The sequence below is a fragment of the Micropterus dolomieu genome, linkage group LG06 (assembly GCF_021292245.1).
Source record: "Micropterus dolomieu isolate WLL.071019.BEF.003 ecotype Adirondacks linkage group LG06, ASM2129224v1, whole genome shotgun sequence".
NCBI lineage: Eukaryota > Metazoa > Chordata > Actinopteri > Centrarchiformes > Centrarchidae > Micropterus > Micropterus dolomieu.
Window position 1 is genome coordinate 11,094,644 of NC_060155.1, and position 24,139 is coordinate 11,118,782.

The following is a 24,139-nucleotide window of genomic DNA, read 5'->3' on the forward strand; positions in this document are numbered from 1 at the left end:
GGGAAGATTGTGTGCGATTGTGAATGTGGGATATGGAGGGGCTAGGAATGAGTGGACTGATGAGTGCTTGTGAGTGTATATTGAACCACGGTTGCATTACATGGCTCAATACTACTCGAAGACTGATAATCAGTTCCAGCATTTTTCAAGCCGCTTTTTAAGTTGTTGCAGAGCACTAGGGATGACAGAGAGCTACTGTAACTCTTGATGAAAGTTGCCAGAGGGGATTTCTCCTGCAGAGTCAGCTTACTTTCTTTATTAGTATTGCTCCTTTTCCCAAAATATTATCCAAAAATGTAGATTCTTGAAATTGGCTAACAAAGTACCAACATTAAGTCCAGTTACAGTAATTGTGTCGGCTTGTTTTTTTTCAGTCAGTAATTTATCATAATGAAGCATTACTTCACTAGGCTGCAGTTACAGTCACATCCATCACAGTACAGATGTTTTTTTACTACTAACGAAATGAACAGCTGTGGGTTCATTTAGATTGATTGGCCAGCCAGCAAGTGAAGGAAACATTACTTTTGTAATTTCACATTTTTGCCACATAAACTAGATTTATTTAGTAAACATAATATGTAACAATGTTTTGTTTTTTCCTGTTGAGTACAATTTTTAAGGGGCTACTGGTGTTTTGTTTTTTTACTCATTTGTATTTTAAACAAAAACTCATTAGTTAAATATCAGATTAGACAAAGGTGTTGCAAGATAAATCTGTGGGGTTGTGGGATTTGAACAGGAGAAGAAAGCAGAAAATAACTGCTACTTTTCTCGTGAATTACAGAATAAAATACATTGTTAGGCTTCTACTAGGCCTACTTTTTTGTAATAAGAGAAAGAAGACTGAAAAGGAATAGTCTGCCTTTGACTGGTCATAATATGTTGACATGCATATAGATAGTTAGACAAAGCTTTGTTTTAAGGGGTCGCAAGTTAAAAAATAAAAAAAGGGAACCACAGTGGTAAAGTACGTATTTTAGTTATTTATTCTATCTTGTTACGCGTCCTTGTAAGTACGTTCTCATAGTGCGCCACTGCCACCTGGTGGCTATCCCGAGCACTTGCAGGAGGAGGAAGTGTTTCGGAAGTGGACACGGCAGGCCAGAGAAGGACTCGAAGGAAAAGGGCGGAGGAGAGGGAGCTACCGGGGGGATTGAGAAAATCATGAACCATCGTGATTTTTTGCATCAGGACAATTTAATATATGTAACTCTAATATCGCATGACTTTAAAGACACTTGGAAGCTACTTCGTCTGTGGTGAACGGCATATGGCCACACGGTAAGTCCGCTTGTAGCCAGTAAAAACAACAGACTAGTGTATACGTAGCGTTAGTGTAGCTAGCTGGGTGCTTTAATGTTAGCTAACCTACACAGTAAGGTGTACAGCGGTTTGATAGGCAGCTAACTAACCCTGCCGTGAGAGATGTGACCATGTTGCAGATATGGCGAAACGATAAAACAAACAACGCAGGAATAACAGTCGTAGAAAGCGTCTAGCTAGGTAGAGCCATCATTGAGAGGGTTTATAGGTGTGTTTATGCAGTCGGTGCTGGACAGCCGTTTTCTCACTGGTGTTTTGGGAAAAAAGAAAAAAACGGCAGCAGCATCGTGAAAGACCGATTGTGTGGAAGAAGCGATTGCATGCGTGGCCAGACCTGTGTGGACTGAGCTGTGTGGAAAAACCAGCTGAAACGTTGTCTACAGTGTGTTAGCCTGCTGCTGACTAGCTTGTCGTCGTTATGTCACAGGTTTGATAACGTTACGCTGTGTTCGTTGGCGCTAACGTATATTAACGGCAGCAGAGTGGCAGTTAATTTGACTGCCTTGACCAAAAGCTGACAACGCGCAAAGATGGCATGTAACGTTAAGGCCCCGCGTTTCAGTTAATTTTGTAAATGAGTCAAGCTTTAGCAGGAAGGTGAATTCAACACGGGACTGTGTAATTAGAGGAGGATCAGGCCATTTCTCTTTTGCAAGGTTAGACCGTCAAGATAGAGTGAGGGCTGTGCTGCTGCCAGGTCCACCACCTCATCTGACCCCCTTCTGCACCACAGCAGGACTAGATGTCCATCACCTCAACATTGGAAACCAGCAGGGTTGATAAAGACAGAGGGGGGTGTTATCAGCTACCTGAAACAGGGAAGTTAGAAAGCTGGAAATGTGGCCCAACAACTTTTAACACAGCCCTGCCCTTTGCAGCACACACAGTTAACAGCCAAAGTAAACTTTGCTGTTCATCTTTGCACACAGTACAAGATTTGCAGTGTAGCGTACCTTTAAATGTATGGACATTTGCACAGACCAGAGGACATCAGCATATGTAACTACATCAGGACTGTGTCATCCTGATGTAGTTACATATGCTGGACCGGCTTCAGCCGTGCTGCAGTACTGGGTCATCGTCTGCCCTGCGGGGGTAACAAGCGAGAGGGGGGTGGCAAATCAATCACTTTTCTCTCCATATATTATTGACAGTACATGTTCTCATCAGTACATCTCTCACTCTCCGCTCCCACCTCTTTCCTCCCAGCCTTCTCTCATATCTGTTTCTCTCCCTCCAGGTGGAGGCCTGTTTGAGTCAGACCGAAGCTCCAGGAGAAAGGCAGCAAAGCCCCCGTCCTTCAGAAGAGTTAGTCTGACGTGGTCAGGTGGGCGGGAGGGTGACCAGGAGTTGCGGGGGCCATGCATCAAGGGTGAGGGGGACTCACTTCCGGGGGACACACACACACACTAATACAACGTTGGGTGAGGAGGAGAGTGGTCGGGGCCGGTCGGTGTGGAGATGAAGCTCAAACAGCGCATGGTGGTGCTGTGTGCCGTGCTCCTCCTGCTGGGCCTGGCCAAGATTTTCCTGCTGGATGGAGGCGAGGGCTCCGCTGCCAGCAGACGGGACCTCAGAGCGTTTCGCAAGGTCAGGGTCCCAGTCAACTATTTTCATCTTGACCTTTTGTTTATAAGATATATAATAACAGTGCTGTCATGTGGGAGATTAATAAAACGGGATGCAAAACACTCTAATTGGCTCTGGCTAGTTTAAAATCAAACCCTGCAGTGCGAGTGTATATATCCATATCATTACACACAATGTTTTTATCACCCACCTCTTAACAGATGGAGGCCGGCCTCTCTCTGTCCCGGGGAGCTCGCCTTACCCACACCCTCCAGTCTCCGTGGGAGATAGCCAGCCAGTGGGTGGGCCCGAGAGAGGTGTACCCTGAGGAGACCCCAGAGCTGGCTGCGGTGCTCACCTCCCTCAGTACAGCCAGGATAGAACGGGCCGATGTGGGCTATAAGGGCACTCAGCTCAAAGCCCTGCTGGTGCTGGACGGGGGTCAGAAAGTGGTCTTCAAACCCAAGAGGTCAGACCTGTTGATAATACTTGGATTACACACCTGTTATTTATGCTTAAGAGTGATTCAGCATTCTTATTATTGTCCTCTCCACCCGTCCACAGATATAACCGAGACTACGTGGTAGAAGGCGAGCCATACGCAGGCTACGACAGACACAACGCAGAGGTGGCTGCTTTTCACCTGGACAGGTGTGTGAGCAGCATTGTTGGAGTGTCTGACGTTTTGTCCTCACTGATCTGTAAATGGGGCAGGACCCCTGCGTAATAATGTACTGGTATCATGTCCTCTCTGCAGGATCCTGGGGTTCAGGAGAGCACCTCTAGTTGTAGGGCGATACGTCAACCTGCGAACAGAGATTAAGCCTGTGGCCACAGACCAGCTGCTGAGCACCTTCCTAATGCAGGGCAAGTATCTGTCCACCCTTCTGTCTCCTCTCACACTTAATCATCACTTTTCTACTAAGACATGAGTGTTTTCAGACATCCTACAGTGGGAGTGTGGGGTGATTGTATGAATGATTTCCTTTTCTGTTGACTAAACGGTCCACTTTCTTTCTAATTCTGATACTAGTTTTTACTCTCTCTCCTTCACTCTCACTTACTGTTCTCAGTCAGTCAGCTCACTAGACCAGAACTAGTCCTGTTTAGTGAGGGCGTGGCACCACACAGTTGAAACAGTATAATCGTGTCGAGTCATGGTTAGGCCTTTGACAAACATGTTTGTCAGAGCACAAAAGAAATCAGTATTAAAACCTCAGAGAGATTCTAATGCTGTAAGGTAAATGGAAATGTACTGCAAACTAATGGTAAAACAATGTCCCTGCAATAAGCACTTCCTTTGTTAAAGGGGAATTCCAGCAGTTTTGTACATAAAGGTCAGTTTACCAGTCCTGGTGAGTGCTGCTCAAACCCGTATGTGGCTGTGAATGAGCTTGCTGAAGTGTGAGAAAATAACCGTGATTATGTCATCAAGGGTTATTTTCTCGGCGTGGCCTTGGAAGACTACAAGTTTATTACAGAAAGAAGCATTACAAAGTGGGTGCATGGGGTTTGAAAGACATGGGCATTCACTAGGAGGTTTTAATGAAAAAATGTTATTGGTTGCATTATGTGAAATGTAGGATTCAGGATTTTTTTAGAGCTTAAACTATGCTAGATCTACGGTTTTGGCTTCTGCTGCTCTAAGTCTGACCATTCGTTTATCTGTCACTTGTGGGTCCTGATAACTTTATGGGATACTAAAGCACCGGAGTATTCTTTTAAAGACTGTGTCTCAGAGATATTGATTCAATTCTGTCATCATTTTTGAGTCGTCAAGTGTTCAATTAAATTCAGTTTTATTTATATAGCGCCAAATCTCAACAACAGATATCTCACAGCGCTTTTCCTAAAAGAGCAGGTCTAGACCATACTCTATGATGTTGTCAAACTCTCAGAGCAGACAATATGACAATATACATTTGCTTACAATCTGATTCTCCCTTAAATTTCTCTAGTTCCATTTGGCCATTATTTTGCAAAGTAACAGGAGCAGGACTGCTTCAGTGCAGTACTGGATATTTTACAGGTTTGCGTCAATGAGATGATGTACCTTTTGTTGGTCAGGTATTGATATTTACCGTAAACAGTTTCTCACTTGTCCAGAAAATGTACTATATCATCAGGGGTTTTCCTGACATGAGGCAGAGGTGGTACCATCCTTAGGGCCCTATGATTTCCAGTTGCAGAAAACAGTCATGGAATTAGAGAATAAAAATTTAATCAACTGTAAAACCCGGAATATCGAGGAATCTGTCAAAATGGGGATGCATTTTTAAAAATCTGGGTTTTCCCTGGCATTATAAGCATTTTTTTCCACAGCACTAAGCCAAACAAACAGAAAAAAAACCCTAAACTTTGGTGTCATTTACGGGTACAGCTTCTGCCCTCTGCTCTCTCTGTTACCGGTGTTTCACCAGGGGCAGGGCTCAGCACACACACACACACACACACACACACACACACACACACACACACACACACACACACACACCCCCAGTCACATCAAGGAGAGTCTTCGCACTACCAAGAGCTCATTACTTCAACAAACTCTCAGAACTGCAACCACATCTGCAGATGCAAGACGCCTGCTCGTTGAAGACTTCGAGGCTGTATGGGCAGAGTCAGATATTCTGCGTGGAAAAAATTAAAAAGCTGCGTCCGGTCAAGCTTTGTAAACAAGGAGGAGCATTGCCCACGTTAGAGTAACCTCCGCCAGACCCACTGATACCGTGTGTTCGAGGCTGTCCTGCAGAAGATCAATAGGAAGAAGCAGTCAGTGGTCAAGTAATAACCTGTTTAATAGGACAATTCACAATGCATGTATTGTGAATTGTCCCCTATTAAATAGTATTTTAATGTCCTAGTGTTGCAATACACTTACTGTGAATTGTCCCTTGTTAAATAGTATTATATTTCTATATGCATGATATATCAAATTCATAATACAATTTTAATATTTTTTTTATTCAATTGTTGAAATTGTATTCATCCACCACATGATTACCCACTGTTTATGATGGCAAAATGTGCTTAAATAATAAAAAAATAAAATAAAATAAACCTGAAAACACAGGATTTTGGAGAAATTTAAAACTGATTTCATACGGCTGTACATCCTGATCCCGTGCTCACACGGTTCTAATAATTATATGAAGAAAATGACAATCATCACATTAAAGCATATTTTATAAAATAAAAACAAAGTTTCCCTGTTCAATATTAAATTAAACATAAAAGCCAATGTTTTAATTTACAGTTAACAAACAGTCAAATATAACAGCTTTTGTTTTCATTTATAGTTCACAGGGGCCCTTTTGCACTGTAGTTGATGTTGAATTTTCAGTTGTGGTTTCAGTAATATTTTCTCTTGTTGAAAATATTTACACAAATATAGTTTTTTTTTAAGCTTTTAAAAAATGAATAAAAAAAACTATATTAATACCCTATAACTGTATTTTGTTTATTTTACTTACTAATTTAACACATCAAACAGCAGGGAATAGCGGTTTTGTTTTCTTAGTGAATATTTTTGCTGAGTGGCACATTACTTGCAGAAACACTGTCACGTGAAATCAAAATTGATGTGGTAGAACCACAGGTATCCTCCCCTTTTTTTTTTTTATTCCACGCCGCCTTCATTCATTCGGGTGTGTTATGTTAGCAGCAAATGTATGCTTCTAACACAGAGGTCTGGAAAGCTTACCACACCCTCCCTGATTTTTAATTTTCAAACATGTAGTATTTTCTTCTCAAGCCACATTATACTTCTACTCCACAACATCTCAGAGGGAAATATTGCACTTATTACTTCACTACACTTATCTGACTGCTTTATATGAAGAGTTTATGAAATATGTTTTGTTATTAATGAACATGCCCAACAGTTTAACAAAGTACAGCTGAAACGATTACTCTATTACTAATCGGTCGCAGAGACCACATCTCACCCCCTTCCTTCAGATCCTCCACTGGCTCCCAGTTAAATACAGTCTGGATCCACTTTATACTTCTACTAATCACCTACAAAACCTTAAACAACCTGGCACTTCCCTACCTCTCTGACATCCTCTCGGGGTGACTCAGCCTTTATTTTTGTGCCCTCCCTAGCCACACCTGACAGGCTAACTCCATCCCATCTCCCAACAGGCCCTCAAAATCCAATTTTTCAAGACTGCAATCCCCGGGTTAAAACCCTTTGCCTCTCTCCCCTACTTATTCTTTTCCTTTTCCTCTTTTAACTAATTACTTTTAACTTTCCCCCTGTAAAGTGTCTTTGAGTATTTAAAAAAGCGGCACATAATCTCTTTTATTGTTATTATTACTAATGCATCAGTAATAATAATCTAATGATCGAACAGGTAACAGTAAAGCAGTCACAAGGGACTTTTTTCCTGCATTGAGTGCTTTAACTTTTAATACTTTAGTACATTTTCTTGGTTATACTTACATATTTTTACTTTAGTACAATCTTCAATGCAGGACTTTTACTTACTAACAGAGTATGTTTCTAGTGCGACATTAATACTTGTCCTCTGGCCCCAGCTGACACTGACTCATGTTACAGCCCTTTAATTAATTGATTATGTAGAATAATGTCAGATTAATCAATAATGAAAACACCTGTTAGTTGCTCCCTTAGTTATTTCATGTCATTGTATGCAGTGAAAATTATCTGGCGAGGTTTCATGAACATTAACATAGTCCTTACTTAAGTGAATGGATTTGGAGCCGCTGGCTTCGTCAGTTGGAACGGTGTGTCATGGCAAACCGGTTTGCTTTGTACTCGGTAGGCGGGTGTGGAGATCTCACACCCCAGTAAATTCAGCGTTTCCCCTCATTTGAACATATAGTAATGGTGTCATGATAAACAGATGGCAGCTGTAGCTATGTCGGTCACTTTTAAACGTAAAGGTCAACATGCCACTGTGGATCTTTGCTGCCCCGTGTCACTTCATCTGTTGTTGGCCCGGTTATGTCACAATTGAGATTGTCACACTGCAAATCACAAAAGTCTAAAAGTTCAACCAGCTGTTCAGGCCACTCAAGCCGTCACTTACCGCCAAGCAGCGTTCAACATGATTTGACTCATCTCTTCCTTTTGCAATTGTGGTTTACAGCAGGTTGACAGAATAACACCCACTATAACAGTGGCATAGGCAGCTCCACAGATGTGTCATTATGTTCTCAACAGAAGTCTTAAATAAAATGTAAAAAAAACTTCACTCGTAGATGCATCAAGTCATGTGTAGTCTAGTCAAGTTTTGATGAAATATCTGACAATGTGATTTTTGCCTTCACCACAGTAAAACCACAATGGAGGTGAATCAAATTTAATTTATTTGTTTTCCACAAACTGATTAATGGAGTCTTTATGAGATCTTTACTTAATAGCACCACAAACAGCCTCATAAATTATCATTATCTTGACTCAACATGGGCTGATGTGTTATATACTATACTATATTTTGAATGTTAAATTATTACAGCTCATAAGGAACTTGAGTGGTGTTTTACATTACATTTATTTAGCTGACGCCTTTATCCAAAGCGACTTGAAATAAGTGCATTTCAGCCACGTGGATACAATTCAAAAACTTTGGCTTCCATTGATTATGAAAACAAGATAACTGAGATACAACGATTATTGTGCCTCATTCTGTATCGCAGTGATGCTCTCTTTTGCGTTATAAACCCAGCACACCGCTTTCCTTTAAAGCAGTGTTCCCTCTCTCCTCGGTAAAACAAAAAGTTCCGGCTGCAGCCTGTAGCACCTCAAGCTGCGTCCCCACAAGCAGTGTCTGCTTTCAGTGGGATTGGTCCATTCAGCATTTCCTTATAGAGTGAAATGAATAAGGAAGTCTTAACTTGCTCAATTTGTTCTTGTTTCCAATTTAAACAAACAACAAATTGACATGAAAACATATAAATATAAATAAAATATAAATGTCATGCTGTCACGAAGGCCTGGAAACACTTTTAAACTTCCACTCCAATCTTCATTTATACAAAATAGAGTAACAGGAAGTTTCATAATATTAGTATTAGCTGGTTGTATTAAAACAGTCCCAGTGTATGTTGTCATAGTAAGCAGCATGGACGTACAAAATGAGAGTTCTAATAATTCATCAATGGTAAGCAGGCACCAGTGTTTCCCATTAATTAACAAGACAAAAATTTACATCTCATAATATATTACAGACCTCTAACGCTGTGTTTTGTGGGCTCTACTCCACGCTACTGTAAGCTCACACACTCAGACACTTTGGCCTCCGACTCCAGACAACAACTTTTCTCACGGTACGTTAACAGCCTGTTTCTGTCACTCGTTTGTGAGAAGGCGATTAAGCTAGCCACGCATACATTTGGAGTGCACACGTATTAAAGCCTTCATGGTAAATCCACTGTAACGGACCAGTGTGAGCAGACAGGCAGGTTAGCGACTTTATCCTGTCAGTTTCTCTCTTTACAAAGACAAGTGTTGCAGTGTGAGAGTCCTACCTGAAGAGAGGCTGTGAAGTCTTCATGTTACACGATACAAGAACCACATACAACATTATTTATCAAGTTCTGACTCTGGTTGGACTTAATGAATTTAGCGTGAGGATACACACAAAGCCCAGTTTTCAAAATAAGGTGTCTATACAGCATGGAAATGAGATTAATTGGATTATATTCACAGAAAATATAAAACATATTACATGTGTCCAATAAAACAAAAAAAACAACAATAATAAAATGTTAGGGGAATTACTTATTCTACTATTCTTTGATTCAGGGTTTTTGGGAAAACATTAAATATATTTGTTGACTTTTGTTGCTGTGTCATCACCATTTATAGCTATACAATGGGTTTATGATCAAATAGTTTATTAGAGCACAACATTGTTTACAAGCGTACCAAGTTCATCATAGATGGCCTCTTAATTTTGCACCAAATTAATGCATTTAACTTAAAAATGTACAAAACTTTCTTACGGGGGGGCATGCCCCGGACCCCTCAGTGAGAGGGTTCAAGGCCCACCCACCATAGTCTCCTGTGGGAAATACTGAGGCACTAACAAAGAATCATTATCTTTGCATTTTTGGCATATTGCCTTCTTTTCTAATAAACTTTGACTTATATCCAATAGCGATATCATGGCCCTCCATTAGTCCATTAAGGCCCGGATCAGACATAACGTGTTTTTTGCAGTGAGGCGTCTTTTTAAAAAATTGTATTCTATTGGTAGTGAGCATTTTGCACGCTGTTTATGCGCCATGGGCAACTCGCGTTTTGGGTGCCTGCTGCGTCTAAGCGTTTTCGAAGGTGCGTTCTTAGCGCACAGAGTTGACAAAAATTCAACTCTGAGCAGAAAAGCGCCCTGTCAATTTGAAAAGCAATGTCATTTGTGTTTTTTCCCATTGTCCAACCAAATGAATTGAGACAGGCCCTCAGTTGTGGTGACGGAAGTTTACAGTTGCTTGGATTGTTAGGAGACTGCAACAAACTGGGCCCGGCTCATCTTAAAATAAGCCTTGAACCAACCATCATTAAGACGAAGCTACTGGACCAGCTGTTGGTACTACCAGCGGTGTCTCCTCCTTCTGAGGGTCTCATGTACCCTTAGAGATCTCCATTTCCCAGTCTCCTTTGTGTACACCTCTCACCCTCAAACAATGCCAGAGCAAGCACCCACCGTTTGTCTATTTTATTAAAGCAGATGTTTTTAGCAACAAAAGATACAGACCGGAGTTGTGATCAAATTTCTGTTAATATGACCATTATTACTTAGCAGCAAACCAAAGATTACAGATCGCTGGCGCTTTAATCTTTGATTAGACAGACAGGAAGCTGATTTGGTGGTTGCCTAGCGACATAATAAAAAAAAAAACAACGGCGTTGCTGTGCATCTCGTGTTTTCAAACCTGCAAAGCACTTTCTGTCTGATCTGGGCCTAAGAGTTCAGGGGCCGGACAGAAACTTCCTAACTGGCAGATCCTGTCCTAGCTGCTTGGTAACCATGGTAATGAGGGTTAGGAACTGATTTAGGAAAAATCCCTAAACAGATTAACAGTTCCTAAGTCAATATTCCTTTTCTAACTAGATAGGAAATATGTATTTCACAAGCATCCGAACTAAACTCTCCTAACTTTAGCGTAACTGTTAAGCTCTTCTAACTTTATTTTTCCACCAGGTAGTGTTTAATAACTTGTTTAATCCACATGGCTGCTCTTTTATTGCTTTACTGCAAAATCAAATTTATTAATTGATTCTACCGATCATTAGTAGAAAGGCAGTTGGTGATGTCTCATTATATGACATAATGTAAAGGCTTGATGTAACAAAAGGATCCAAATGAAAGTCTTTGATAGAAGGAGATCGTTAAATTCAAGAAATACTTGACAAACATGATGACGTTAGCCAGCAGACTATATAATTAATTTATTCGTTTTTAACTTTCCCGAGAAGATGGGTTTCTGCCGGGGTAAGTGAGGGAGCACAGGAGGAGCCACCACCGGTTTTCCTCTGCTCTTTGGACACAACAGTTGCCTTTCTCTTCATATCACTTGTAAATGGACTTATTTGCTTTTTGACAGCATCAACGCTCCACTGGCTGCCAGATGGCCTATGCGGCGGTGACTGTGTCCGCCTTTTTAGCCCACTCTCTATCTTTAATCTCCCAAAACAAGCTTTATGTAAATTTGGATTTCTCGATGGAGGTTACCAATACCTCTAAGTCATCTGACTTGAAGTCCAGTGATAGTTATTTCTGCTCCATTTTCAGTGTATGTTTCATTTAAAAAAACTACCAAAAAACAGCGATTAAAAGCCGTTTAACTCGGCGAGATGAGAAAAGTGGCATCAGTTGCTAGGTAACAGACATTTAAGTTGATAACCGATGGATTGACTATTTAGGATTTCCTAACCTGAGATAAGATAGGAGGAAGTAAGATAAGATGTGATTCCTAGTGTTAGTTAGGGTTTGTTTCTGTAACACCAAATTGGGAAAAATCCTATCTTAGTCTCTTCCTATCTTAACTTAAGACTTAAGATCTTAAGGAACTCCATGTAATATGGCCCCAGATGTTTAAGTGGATGCTCAAGCCTCGCCCGCTGGTCTACAGGCCACAGCCGGACCCTTCTCTAAAAGCCCAAACTCACTCTCAGCCAGGCTGTGGCATGTTTAATAATGTCCTTGTACCTTGTAATAACATGTGGTTTTACTGAATAATTAAGTACATTTAATTTCTTAATATATCTATCTAAAGAAACCTCATTCCTTGAGTGGCTACTCTCTGCTGTCTCAGATGACTCCATCTTTTGTCCTGTGTCAGCCACTGTAGCTATGCTACAATTTTGATATCTCCTACTGTGGTCCCGACAATCACTCACGTGATAAATACTTCTCTGGCTTCAGGAACCTTCCCAACCACTTTCAAAAGGGCTCGGGTTACACCCTTGCTCAAAAAGCCCTCACTTGACACAACTCAAGTTGAGACCAGTGTCTCTTCTACCTTTTTTTTATCCAAAACTATTGAACGGGCAGTATTCAAACAGGTCTCAGAATTCCTCTCAGGGAATGACCTCCTAGATCCATATCAGTCTGGTTTTTAAGAGTGCCCACTCTACTGAAACGGCTCTTCTGTCTGTAACAGAAGCCCTAAGGTCAGCTAAAGCTGCAGCCCAATCCTCGGTTCTTATCCTGCTTGACCTATCAGCTGCCTTTGACACAGTCAACCACAGGATCCTGCTATCCGCTCTCTCAGTAATGGGCATCTCGAGTAAAGCACTCCTGTGGTTCGAATCCTACCTCTTGGGGCGTTCCTACAATGTTTTGTGGCAAGGACAATTATCCTCCTCTCACTGCCTCTCCACAGGGGTGCCCCAAGGCTCAGTGCTTGGGCCCCTTCTCTTCTCAATTTACACCACCTCACTGGGGCCGATCATTCGCTTGCACGGCTTCTCTTACCACTGCTACGCAGACGACACACAACTCTACCTATCTTTCCCGCCAGGCGATCCCACTGTCTCGGCGCGGATCACGGACTGTCTATCGGACATATCTGTATGGATGAAGGCTTGACACCTTCAACTAAACCTCTCTAAGACTGAACTCTTAGTCATTCGAACAAAGCAATCTATCCACCATAACATCAAACTACAAATTGACTCCGCAACCATGACTCCAGCCAAGGTGGTGAGAAACCTGGGTGTCATGATTGATGACCAGCTGTCCTTTTCAGACCATGTTGCTGCTGTCTCTCGGTCATGCCACTTTGCTCTATACAACATAAGGAAAATCAGGCTCTACCTCACTCAATACGCCACCCAGCTTCAGGCCATGGTTATCTCTCGCATCGACTATTGCAATGCCCTCCTAGCAGGTCTTCCAGCTTGTGCAGTGAAACCCTTACAAATCGCAGAATGCAGCACTGACCATTACTCAGTGACCTCCACTGCCTCCCCGTGGCCTCCAGAATCAAATTCAAGTCACTAATGCTTGCATACAGAGTGACTACTGGTTCTGCACCCATCTACCTAAACTCCATAATACAAACTTGCGTTCCTTCTTGGCTGCTACGCTCCTCCAACGAATGCCGCCTGGCTCTGCCATCCCTTCACACAAAGCAATCCCAGTCCCGGCTATTCTCATCTGTGACACCACGATGGTGGAACGAGCTAACACACGCCATCAGAGCAGGGGCGTCCCTCTCTAACTTCAAGAAGCTCTTGAAAACTCATCTCTTCCGAGAACACTTCCTCTTATAACACCTCTAACTCCTAACCCCTAACATGCACTTCCTGTGCTCTTCTTCTTCTATCCCCTACAATGATCTTGTTGTTTTGATTGCACTTTTTGTTAACTCTTACTTCCTTCCCTAGGTATCTACCCCATTGATGTGATATGTACTGTGAGCTCTTACTAGTATTTTATTGCTGCTCTTACTAGTATGTTTTGTCAGTTGTAGATCTGTAATTGATGCTCTGTTGATGCTTGTATGTTGTTCCTCAAATGTAAGTCGCTTTGGATAAAAGCGTCTGCCAAATGAGTTAATGTAAATGTAATGTTTAGTTTAACTCGAGCCAACATGACCCCACAGGTTATAACTTGCTAGTCCCCATCATTGGCTTAAGCCTACAGCATCTTACACTGCATAAATTTTCCTAGCGGCTAGCGGACTTTTCCTCTGCTCATAGCTAAACAAAAAGAGCTTGTTCCCCCAGGACAGGTGGCATAGAAAGGCAGGATTTATTGTAAAAAGCCCGTCTTGAATAAGTCTAACACACTAAACCAGGATTACTGTGTTTCCTAAAGCCAACTCTTAGCTGATATGATCAGACTGAGCCGGGTCTGGTTTAAGAACGGACTTTGAAACGCAGACCCAGATCACATCAACTCACTGTGAAGAAGAAAAAAACGTGTTGCTGCGCCCTGCCTGTAATCATGTGTTTGTGGGTTAAAATCCAGTTTGTTTGTATACAATGTGCTGAAAAGTAATGATGACATGAAATAACCTTGGACTATCAGATGTTGTGGATGTGAGGCATATGTAAACATGCAAACAGTCAGTTCAGCCTGTGTGTGTGTTTGAGGCAATTGTGTTCACATTTCTTCACTGTTCTCACACTCGGTCACTCATTTTGATCTGTGTTTGCATCTCTCTCAAGAAGACATGGTCAAGTGGACTTATTTTCACAGGTACCTTTCTTCCCTCTCTCTTTAGGTAATAATACGTGTTTCTATGGAAAGTGTTATTACTGTCGGGAGAGCGAGCCAGCGTGTGCAGAGGGGGATTTAATGGAGGGATCATTAACTCTCTGGCTGCCGGACGTGTGGCCACTGCAGAAACACAGACACCCCTGGGGACGCACATACAGAGAGGGGAAACTGGCCAGGTGGGTGTTGAGTTTGAATCCAAAAAGGATCTTGTTGTTTTAAAACATTTTAAAGTCAGAGAAAATCCTATGACCTGACTGAAAAATTAGTTATTGATATTGGTGTTTATCAGAAGGACGTGGAAATGTTGCCGTAATGATGCAGAGTGTCAGCAGTGATGGAGGTATTGTAGGTCGGTGGTTGTACTTAAATTAAAATGACACTCCACCTACTCCTTTTATTCTGAGAAAAGCGTCTTTGGGTGGGAGGGTGGAGTATGCTATCTTATCATGCGATGCCTGAGTGAAGTCCATCATAAGGTGTTGTGGTGGTGGTGTGCATGGCAGAGTTAATGTTCTATGAACACAAAGTTTCAATCATACCTAATTATGAATGTCAAATTCCACTGAATTTATAGCATTGAAATGTCTTACTCTTATCTGAATTCATGGGATTTGAACCCCTCTCTTTCCCATACCTAAATATCAAGTAGCGCCTTTTCAGAAAATTTATTGTCTTTCTATTCAGGGTCACACATTCAGAAGGAAGGTGGAGGGAAGTGTTCATTAATCCAAAAACTCTTCAAGTTGCTAAAATTCAATTAATCAAACTGGATCAGTTTAATGAAAAACAAAAACAAACTCAGGCTGCCAAGGATGCTTCTTCCTCTTGTATTTTGGCAGATTGGATGCTGAAAATGAGAACTGCTAGGACAGAGGTCTCCTCTATTCCACTCAGGCTGGATTGTTATTTACTGGTAACCTGTAACTTTTTAATGCATCATTTCAATGCAAATTTTTTGCATGTTCAGGTGACTTGCTGTGCACTGATAAATGCCCCAAAACATAGATATGTGCAGAGTGGAAAAATTATTTTAAGAGGACAGTGTGGGAGTAAAGACCACAAGCTTCCTCAGTCTTCCACCCCCAACTTTATCTAAAGCCGTTGAGCTCGTCATTGTCACTTTTCGTGAACTGACGAATCACAGCAATAGCGAGTTAGAGACTAACCACTATGTAGGCCACAAAAATGAAACTGTTGTAACTGGAATTAATGCTTTCCTAGTATAAGTGATAGTATACAATTATATTAAATTATAAAGATAACATTATACTTTTTATTTAGTGTTACAATATACTAATACACTAATTTATAGTAGTTCCTCCTCCAGGTTGTGGATAGAGTTTCTGCAGTGGACAGATGTAGATTTAGCCAGAGGCATGATGCCAGTGTGCCAATATGTGCTCCTTCTAGCCGCCTCCTCCTGAGTGCAACATGTTCCCCTTGTTCTGTTTTACATCTAATTTACTAAAGATATTGTTATAAATATTGTGAAGTTAGCAGTAATCCCACCTCGATGTTAGTGGGATATACAGTGGGGCCAAAAAGTATTTAGTCAGCCACTGATTGTGCAAGTTCTCCTACTTAGAAAGATGAGAGGTCTGTAATTTTCATCGTAGGTACACTTCAACTATGAGAGACAAAATGAGGGGGAAAAAATCCAGGAAATCACATTGTAGGATTTTGAAAGAATTTATTTGTAAATTATGGTGGAAAATAAGTATTTGGTCACCCACAAACAAGCAAGATTTCTGGCTCTCACAGACCTGTAACTTCTTTAAGAAGTTACTCGTTACCTGTATTAATGGCACCTGTTTGAACTCGTTATCTGTATAAAAGCCACCTGTCCACAGCCTCAAACAGTCAGACTCCAAACTCAACCATGGCCAAGACCAAAGAGCTGTCGAAGGACACCAGGAAGAAAATGGCAGACCTGCAGCAGGCTGGGAAGAGTGAATCTACAATAGGCAAGCAGGTTGGTGTGAATAAATCAACTGTGGGAGCAATTGTAAGAAAATGGAAGACATACAAGACCATTGATAATCTCCCTCGATCTGGGGCTCCATGCAAGATCTCGTCCCGTGGGGTCAAAATGATCATGAGAACGGTGAGCAAAAATCCCAGAACTACACGGAGGGACCTGATGAATGACCTGCAGAGAGCTGGGACCAAAGTAACAAAGGCTACCATCAGTAACACACTATGCCGAGAGGGACTCAAATCCTGCAGTGCCAGGCGTGTCCCCCTGCTTAAGCCAGTACATGTCCAGGCCCGTCTGAAGTTTGCCAGAGAGCATATGGATGATCCAGAAGAGGATTGGGAGAATATCCTGTGGTCAGATGAAACCAAAATAGAACTTTTTACTCAACTCATCATGTTTGGAGGAAGAAGAATGCAGAGTTGCATCCCAAGAACACCATACCTACTGTGAAGCATGGGGGAGGAAACCTCATGCTTTGGGGCTGTTTTCTCCAAAGGGGACAGGAAAACTGATCCGTGTTAAGGGAAGAATGAACAGGGCCATGTATCGTGAGATTTTAAGCCAAAACCTCCTTCCATAAGTGAGAGCCTTGAAGATGGAACGTGGCTGGGTCTTCCAGCATGACAATGATCCCAAACACACCGCTCGGGAAACGAAGGAGTGGCTCCATAAAAAGCATTTCAAGGTCCTGGAGTGGCCTAGCCAGACTCCAGACCTTAACCCCATAGAAAATTTGTGGAGGGAGTTGAAAGTCTGTGTTGCCCAGCGACAGCCCCAAAACATCACTGCTCTAGAGATCTGCATGGAGGAATGGGCCAAAATACCAGCTACGTGTGTGCAAACTGGTGAGGGGTTACAGGAAACGTCTGACCTCTTGTCATTGCCAACAAAGGTTATGTTACAAAGTATTGAGTTGAACTTTTGTTATTGACCAAATACTTATTTTCCACCATAATTTGCAAATAAATTCTTTAAAAATCCTACAATGTGATTTCCTGGATAAATTTAATTTAATTTTTTTCTGTATTTCTAGTAGCTTATTTCAGTATTTTAATTCTACTTCATTCTCCACCTTTTTATTATAGTGTTAACTCACTAATTTACATGCAGAACTAAAAGGAAAGCAGATTAAAATATCCAGTGTGTCAACATCTTGTAACTTAATAAACAACTCCGAGTTCAAAATACTAAAATTGGTCGCTAAATGTTCTTGGACGGCCATTAATATACCTGGGCAGCCCACCCATATAATTCCACACAAGGAGAATGAGCTTAAACACAGTACAAACAAATACATTGAACAAAATTATAAACCCAACACTTTTGTTTTTGCCCCCATTCATCATGAGCTGAACTCAAAGACTTTCTCTATGTACACAAAAGGAAATATTGTTCACAAATCTGTGAAAATCTGTGTTAGTGAGCTCCTTTGCTGAGATAATCCATCCACCTCACAGGTGTGGCATATCAAGATGCTGATCAGACAGCACAGGAATTGCACAGGTGTGTCTTAGGCTGGCCAAAATAAAAGGCCACTCGAAAATGTGCAGTTTCACTGTATTGGGGGGTCCAGAAACCAGTCAGTATCTGGTGTCGCTGTCTGCCATCTGCCCTGTACAGTGAAAACCGGGATTCATCCGTGAAGAGAACACCTTTCCAAAGTGCCAGACGCCATCGAATGTGAGCATTTGCCCACTCAAGTCGGTTACGACGACGAACAGCAGTCAGGTCGATAGCCCGATAAGGATGACGAGCATGCAGATGAGCTTCCCTGAGACGGTTCCTGACTGTTTGTGCAGAAATTCTTTGGTTATGCAAACCGATTGTTGCAGCAGCTGTCCGGGAGGCTGGTCAGACGATCTTGGAGGTGAAGATGCTGGATGTTGATGTCCTGAGCTGGTGTGGTTACACGTGGTCTGCGGTTGTGAGGCCAGTCAGATGTTGGGCTGAAAATTTTTAGAAAAGAATGTAATTGCAATTTTTTTTTAACCAATATTGCAACTGCGATTTTAATATGCGATTAATTTGTAAGATTTTTACCTTCTGTCTTATTCAAAACACACTTTTTTTGACTTGATTTATTAGACCATAGCAAAAATAAATACATAACAAGATGCCATCGCAGTGACATATATTCATCATTACTGTCGAGGATAACACAAGAAAGTTACAAACTTATTTCCATTGTGGTCCTCGTTGTAGTCTGATAAAGTGCAATAAATAAATGCAAGCAGCAAATCGGTTTATAGTATGACAAACAAAATATTAGATTAAACATACACTGTTCTTTCTTGTAGGCCAGGCCTGTGTTATGATGAAATTAGGTGATGCATGAATTATTATTATGAGTAATGGTGGAGAAGAAATATCAATTATAATAATATGAGAACGATAATTTGAGAGTCAAGTCATGGCATTAAATAATATGATATAATATCATCAGGTCGGCCTGCCTCCAGACCACAAGAAAAACTAAGTTCACCACAGTGTGTTATACAGTAAGAGCTCAATGCTCCCTGGTACACTCCTGAAAACACTTGAATCAACTTTTTTGACAAGGTGGCGCCTGTGTTTGGCTTGGCCGCTGCTGCGTCGCATAAGTGTCAACTTTCAGTGTTTGTACTAGTATGTTTTGTCATATCAGCCCTAATGTCTAACGATTGTGTCTTCACTGTTAGTTTTTGGCTAACAGCGGACATGAACAACAAAGTCCAGTCCGCACAGTCGTGTATTCACGTCAAGGATGGTGCGTTCAGTAACAGTAACGCAGCATTACTTGCCTTAGTAACTGTGATAATATTACTGTTGTAGAAAAGTAATTAGTTACACTACTAGTTACTGGGAAAAGTAATATTACAGTAACGCGTTACTGCCCAACACTGGTGACCCCATGGTTTACTGTCACTAATGTTAAGATAATGATTATTCTGCACTGATCTGTCAAACTATCCTAGCCTACTGATTTTATCCCTATATAATCTTACCTAAATGTTAACTGATCAGCGGACTGCGGTAAATGGAGGCTATATAAGAGATTGGCATGCTAATTCCACTTGTAGAGGGAATAACCAATTATTGTGAAAATCATAAAACCTCTCCAGGTGAACTAAATGATTTAATATAAGCTTGTTACGTGTAATGTGGGCTAACGTTACAAAGCTAACTCACAACAGGAGACACAAGTTGAGTTAAAAGAAGATTCTCCACTTTATGTTTCCGCTGCTGGTTGAAACAAGGCTACAGTCCTTTTCCTTGTTGTCTCTACAGACGAGGATGACGCTAGCTAGTGCCGTGAATATTCTGTCAGTTCATGGGAGAGAATGTCGCTGTTGCCACCTGCTGGTGTAGCTAGTAAATTACTCTCAACCTTACACATCTCTGTTTTCCGATCTCAGCGGGACAGAGTGGACAAATGTCACGTGACCTTTAAATTGACAGGAAGCAATTCGCAAATGTGTAAAAACAGTTTTTTCTGTAGAAATGGATCCACAAATGCGTAAATCACACTTTGTATGTGAAATAAAAAGATCTTTGTACAGATTTAATTGTGTGTATTTGCAAATCGTGTGATATTTGTGTACATATTTTTTTTTTACAGATCTCCACAGTACACATAGGACATAATTACACAAATGTGTAAAAAGGAAGTTACAAATGTAACATGACTCACAAATTCACACGAAGTAATCTGCAAATGTGTAAAAACAGATTTGTGTGTACACATCACCCTGTATTTTTGTGGATATGATTTTACACATCACAGATGTAGAAATACACATTTGCAGATGGTGAAATATTTGCGCATCATTGTACATATCTGTAGATTGTCTTCTGTGGGTTACAAATATTAAAGTCCAATTAAGTCTTCCATATAAAGTTAGTTAGGACTTGTTTCTTTAATACCAAATTGAGAAATATCCCATCTTAGACACTTCCTGTCTTAACCTTAAGACTTAAGATAGGAACCTTCTGTAATACGGCCCCAGAAGCGGATTATTAATCATGATGCTGCAGAGAGGTTCTCTGCCTTGTTTGACCCATGTTCACTGATGGGATGCAGTGATGCAGATATTTTTATTCAGTCTTTTAATAATCAGTGTTTAGCTACTTTAGATAAAGTGGCACCAGTGAAATCAAACATTGTCTCCCATAAATGATCTTGTCCTTGGGTTGATGAAACAATCCAGAGTTTTAGGAGAAATTGTAAAAAACTTGAACGTCTATGTAAATCTTCTAAAGTCGAGGTTCATAGGCTTCATCTGAGAGAACTAAGGGTTGCCTTAAATGAGATGCTAAAAAATGCAAGAACTCGCTTTTCTCAGTTTATATCCTCTAATCTAAAATCTAAATCCAACAATCTTGTTTGACACTAAATGCAATTGTTTCTCCTTCTGCCCCTCAAGCAACTGTGTCCTCTAAATCAGACTGTAATGAATTCCTTCACTTCCTTGTAAGTAAGATCAGAGATGTTAGGACAAACATCTCACCATCACTTTCTCAGAACTCTGCATGTGACCTGTCTCCTGCTCATTCTTCTCCTCTTTTAAACCTGTGACATTACATGACATCACCTCTCTGCTACATACATTGAAACCCTCATCTTGTCCTATGGATGTTCTCCCTTCTGTGCTATTTGTACAAGCGTTTGATTCCATTGGCCTACTGTGGAGTTGCTTAATACTTCACTTTTAACTGGTGGTGTTCCTAGTTTTTTTTAAACATGCTATTGTTAAGCCTGTACTTAAAAAGCCCAGTTTGGATCCATTACAACCCAGGAGCTACAGGCCAATATCCAAACTTCCATTCATGTCTAGAAAAAGTTGTAGCAGAGCAACTTACCCTTTTCTTAGAGAATCACAAGCTGTTTGACAAATTCCAGTCTGGTTTCTTCAAAAAGCATTCCACAGAAACTGCATTACTTAAAGTTTCTAGTGACATTCTGATGTCAGCTGACTCAGTTTACACAGTTTTGGTTGTCTTGGACCTTTCATCTGCTTTTGATACTGCTGATCATAATATTATAATAAATAGACTCCATGATCTGGTTGGGATGTCTGGATCATTTTTAAAATGGTTTTCATCCTTCCTTTCTGGTAGAAGTTTTAGTGTTTATGTAAATCAGATCATGTCTGAAACTGCAGGGATGTCGTGTGGGGTACCCCTTCCCGTTCCTTTTGTATATATTTCCTCTAGGACAGATAATTAGTCAATTCAGTGACATGTCTTACCATCTGTATGCGGATGATATTCAACTGTACTGCTTGTTCAAGGAAACTGAGTGCCATAAATTGTCTTCTTTAACTAACTGCTTGACCAGTATTAAACAGTGGTTATGTGACAACTTCCTGCTTCTGAACTCAGAGAAAACAGAAACACTGATTATCGCCCCTGAAAGTAGAATCCCTCAGATTAAACGGCATATTGGTGACTTAGGCTCGTCTGTCCAGCGGAGCCTCAGGAGCTTAGGTGTTGTTCTTGATTCTGCAATGAGTACCACTCTAAACAACACCTATTTTAGCAGCACTTCAGTGGTTACCAGTCCAGTATAGATTTGAATTTAAAATCCTGGTCCTTCCTTTTAGAGCCCTGCACGGTCAAGTTCCTCCCTACATCTCTTTGAATTGATACAGCTTCATACTCCGACCCGTAGTTTGAGGTCATCAGGTCAAAGGTTGTTAGTGGTTCCCTAGGCTCATTTTAAAACCAGAGGGAATCATTCATTCCAAGCAGTGGCACCTTTCCACGTTTTGTGAATTCTGTTGATTCTTTTAAAAAGCAACTGAAGACGCTGCTGTTCAAGCAGGCTTATAGTTAGACATGGGGATTTTATGGTTTTGTTCTATATTTTCCATTTGTATTAAATTTTCTTATGCATTGTATTTTACTTTGTATTGTATTAGATATTGTTGTGAAGCACTCTGTGATTTTTATCTGTGAAAGGTGCTAAATAAATAAACTTTATTTACTCACTTACAATGCAAAACCCACAGTTCAATCACAAATGAATGCGTCCTTATCGCAGTTCAAATCTCTGCAAGAGTCCATCTCTCATCAAAAACCTCCTTTTCTATATCCCAGTAAGCAAACAAAAAAAGCACTCAGTTTGAAGTTCATTTCAAAAGTGACACCTCTCGTGTTTAATAGACCAGCTTAGTAATTCTCCGACAACACTGGAGTCCCCCACCCCCACAGCCTCTGATGCTAGTAAGCAGCGCACTGGCTGTAACCAGGCTGTAACTTGGGACAGACTCAGCCTCTTTTGGACTTTGGTTTGAAAGTTTGGAGTTTGGTTTGAAACGCCGTTTCACAGATATTTCCTGAGCTGGTGGCTGTGTGTGTGACACTGGCGCGATCGCCACAATACGCTTACCTTACTCCACGTGTCTTTGTGTTGTGCACTTTTCCTGTCCATCAAAGCGGCGAATGGCCCGCCGATTTCCCCCACCACCACCAAGTTACCCGCGGTTGCTACTTTCATTCCCTGTGTGACATTAAAGTTTCTGTAGTGTCAGCTTCTGTCAAGCTTAAGGCCATTCTACAACAAGTCAAGGTACATCATAACATGCAAAGTTGATGCTTCCTCTGCAGACTGGTTTACTCTGGCGTGTCATGTGACCAGAGTGTAATCGCAGCCTTTGCTTTAATCATCCAGCCCTAGTTAGACGTCCTGCCAATTTCTCTGAAACGCCTTTGGAGACGGCTTATAGTATAGAAATTAACATTCAGTTCACGGGCAACAGCTCTGGTGGACATTCCTGCAGTCAGCATGCCAATTGCACGCTCACTCAAAACTTGCGACACAGATTTTGACAGATTTGTGAACAATATTTGAGAGAAATAGGCCTTTTGTGTACATAGAGAAAGTCTTAGATCATCGAGTTCAGCTCATGATGAATAGGGGCAAAAACAAAAGTGTTGCGTTTATAATTTTGTTTATGTAATAAATTCCCTGTTAATAAACTCTGTCTTACTTGAACATTTTTCACTGTGCTCCTAAGTTTTTTTTTTTTTTTCTTTCTTTTTCATTTAGGAGCCCACGTGCTCCTTGGGAAAAAGGTTAGTTTAGAGCCCTGAGTATGAAGAAAAAGGTTTCCGATAATAAATGAACAGCAAAGTATTAACTTTTTTAAATGTAACAAGTACATTCCTGTTTTCCCCCTTAATAAGTACTACATTATATTGTTCTTTCCAGGAAACTTAATGGAAATGATTAAAAAATGACACACCCATAAAATAAAATGTTGACAATTACGTTTTAAGTAGTAGTGGATTGCATTATGTCTTAGGCATGCTTACAAACATTTTGGCTAAGCTAACATGAATACCAGAATGTCATCCTACAGTTTGAGTGGATCAACTGCCAATGATGTGATTATCGGGCATATACATTGTAGCAGACCTAAAAATTTATTTTTAGTTATGCATTTTAATAAATTTATGAGAATTGATACCCAATTATGAATTCATAATTGAAGATTCATAAAATCAAAATTTTCCTCGTTTCAGGGCACCACCGGAGTTGTTATAATCCTAGAGTCTCCGGACCTCTAGGTAGTTTTGA

General features: G+C 40.9%; 1 protein-coding gene and 1 long non-coding RNA gene across 5 annotated transcripts in view; both read left to right on the forward strand.

The window, feature by feature from the left end:
• The window catches only part of LOC123971893, an 86,612-nt gene that overhangs the window by 21,279 nt on the left and 41,194 nt on the right, over positions 1–24,139 (forward strand). The gene's annotated exons all lie outside the window — the stretch shown is intronic.
• On the forward strand, positions 1,131–23,674 carry LOC123971891 (glycosaminoglycan xylosylkinase). Of its 4 annotated transcripts, none has more exons than XM_046050941.1 (7): positions 1,131–1,284; positions 2,567–2,916; positions 3,117–3,364; positions 3,460–3,546; positions 3,653–3,762; positions 14,605–14,776; positions 18,199–18,277. In XM_046050941.1, exons 2-7 carry the CDS (start codon positions 2,788–2,790, stop codon positions 18,260–18,262), a joined length of 810 nt encoding a protein of 269 aa, XP_045906897.1. In that variant the 5' UTR covers positions 1,131–1,284; positions 2,567–2,787; the 3' UTR covers positions 18,263–18,277. The 4 variants fall into 4 exon arrangements, with proteins under 4 accessions (XP_045906897.1, XP_045906899.1, XP_045906900.1 ...); XM_046050943.1 differs by lacking the exon at positions 18,199–18,277 and adding an exon at positions 23,609–23,674 and having other exon boundaries at positions 1,132–1,284; XM_046050944.1 differs by lacking the exon at positions 18,199–18,277 and adding an exon at positions 15,440–15,482 and having other exon boundaries at positions 1,132–1,284.

Coding starts and splice junctions, on each gene's coding strand:
- LOC123971891 (XM_046050941.1), top strand. CDS start 2,788: ATGAAGCTCAAACAGCGCATGGTGGTGCTGTGTGCCGTGCTCCTCCTG. Junction 3,547..3,652: donor GCTGCTTTTCACCTGGACAG/GTGTGTGAGCAG, acceptor TCCTCTCTGCAG/GATCCTGGGGTTCAGGAGAG. Junction 3,763..14,604: donor GAGCACCTTCCTAATGCAGG/GCAAGTATCTGT, acceptor CTCTCTCTTTAG/GTAATAATACGTGTTTCTAT.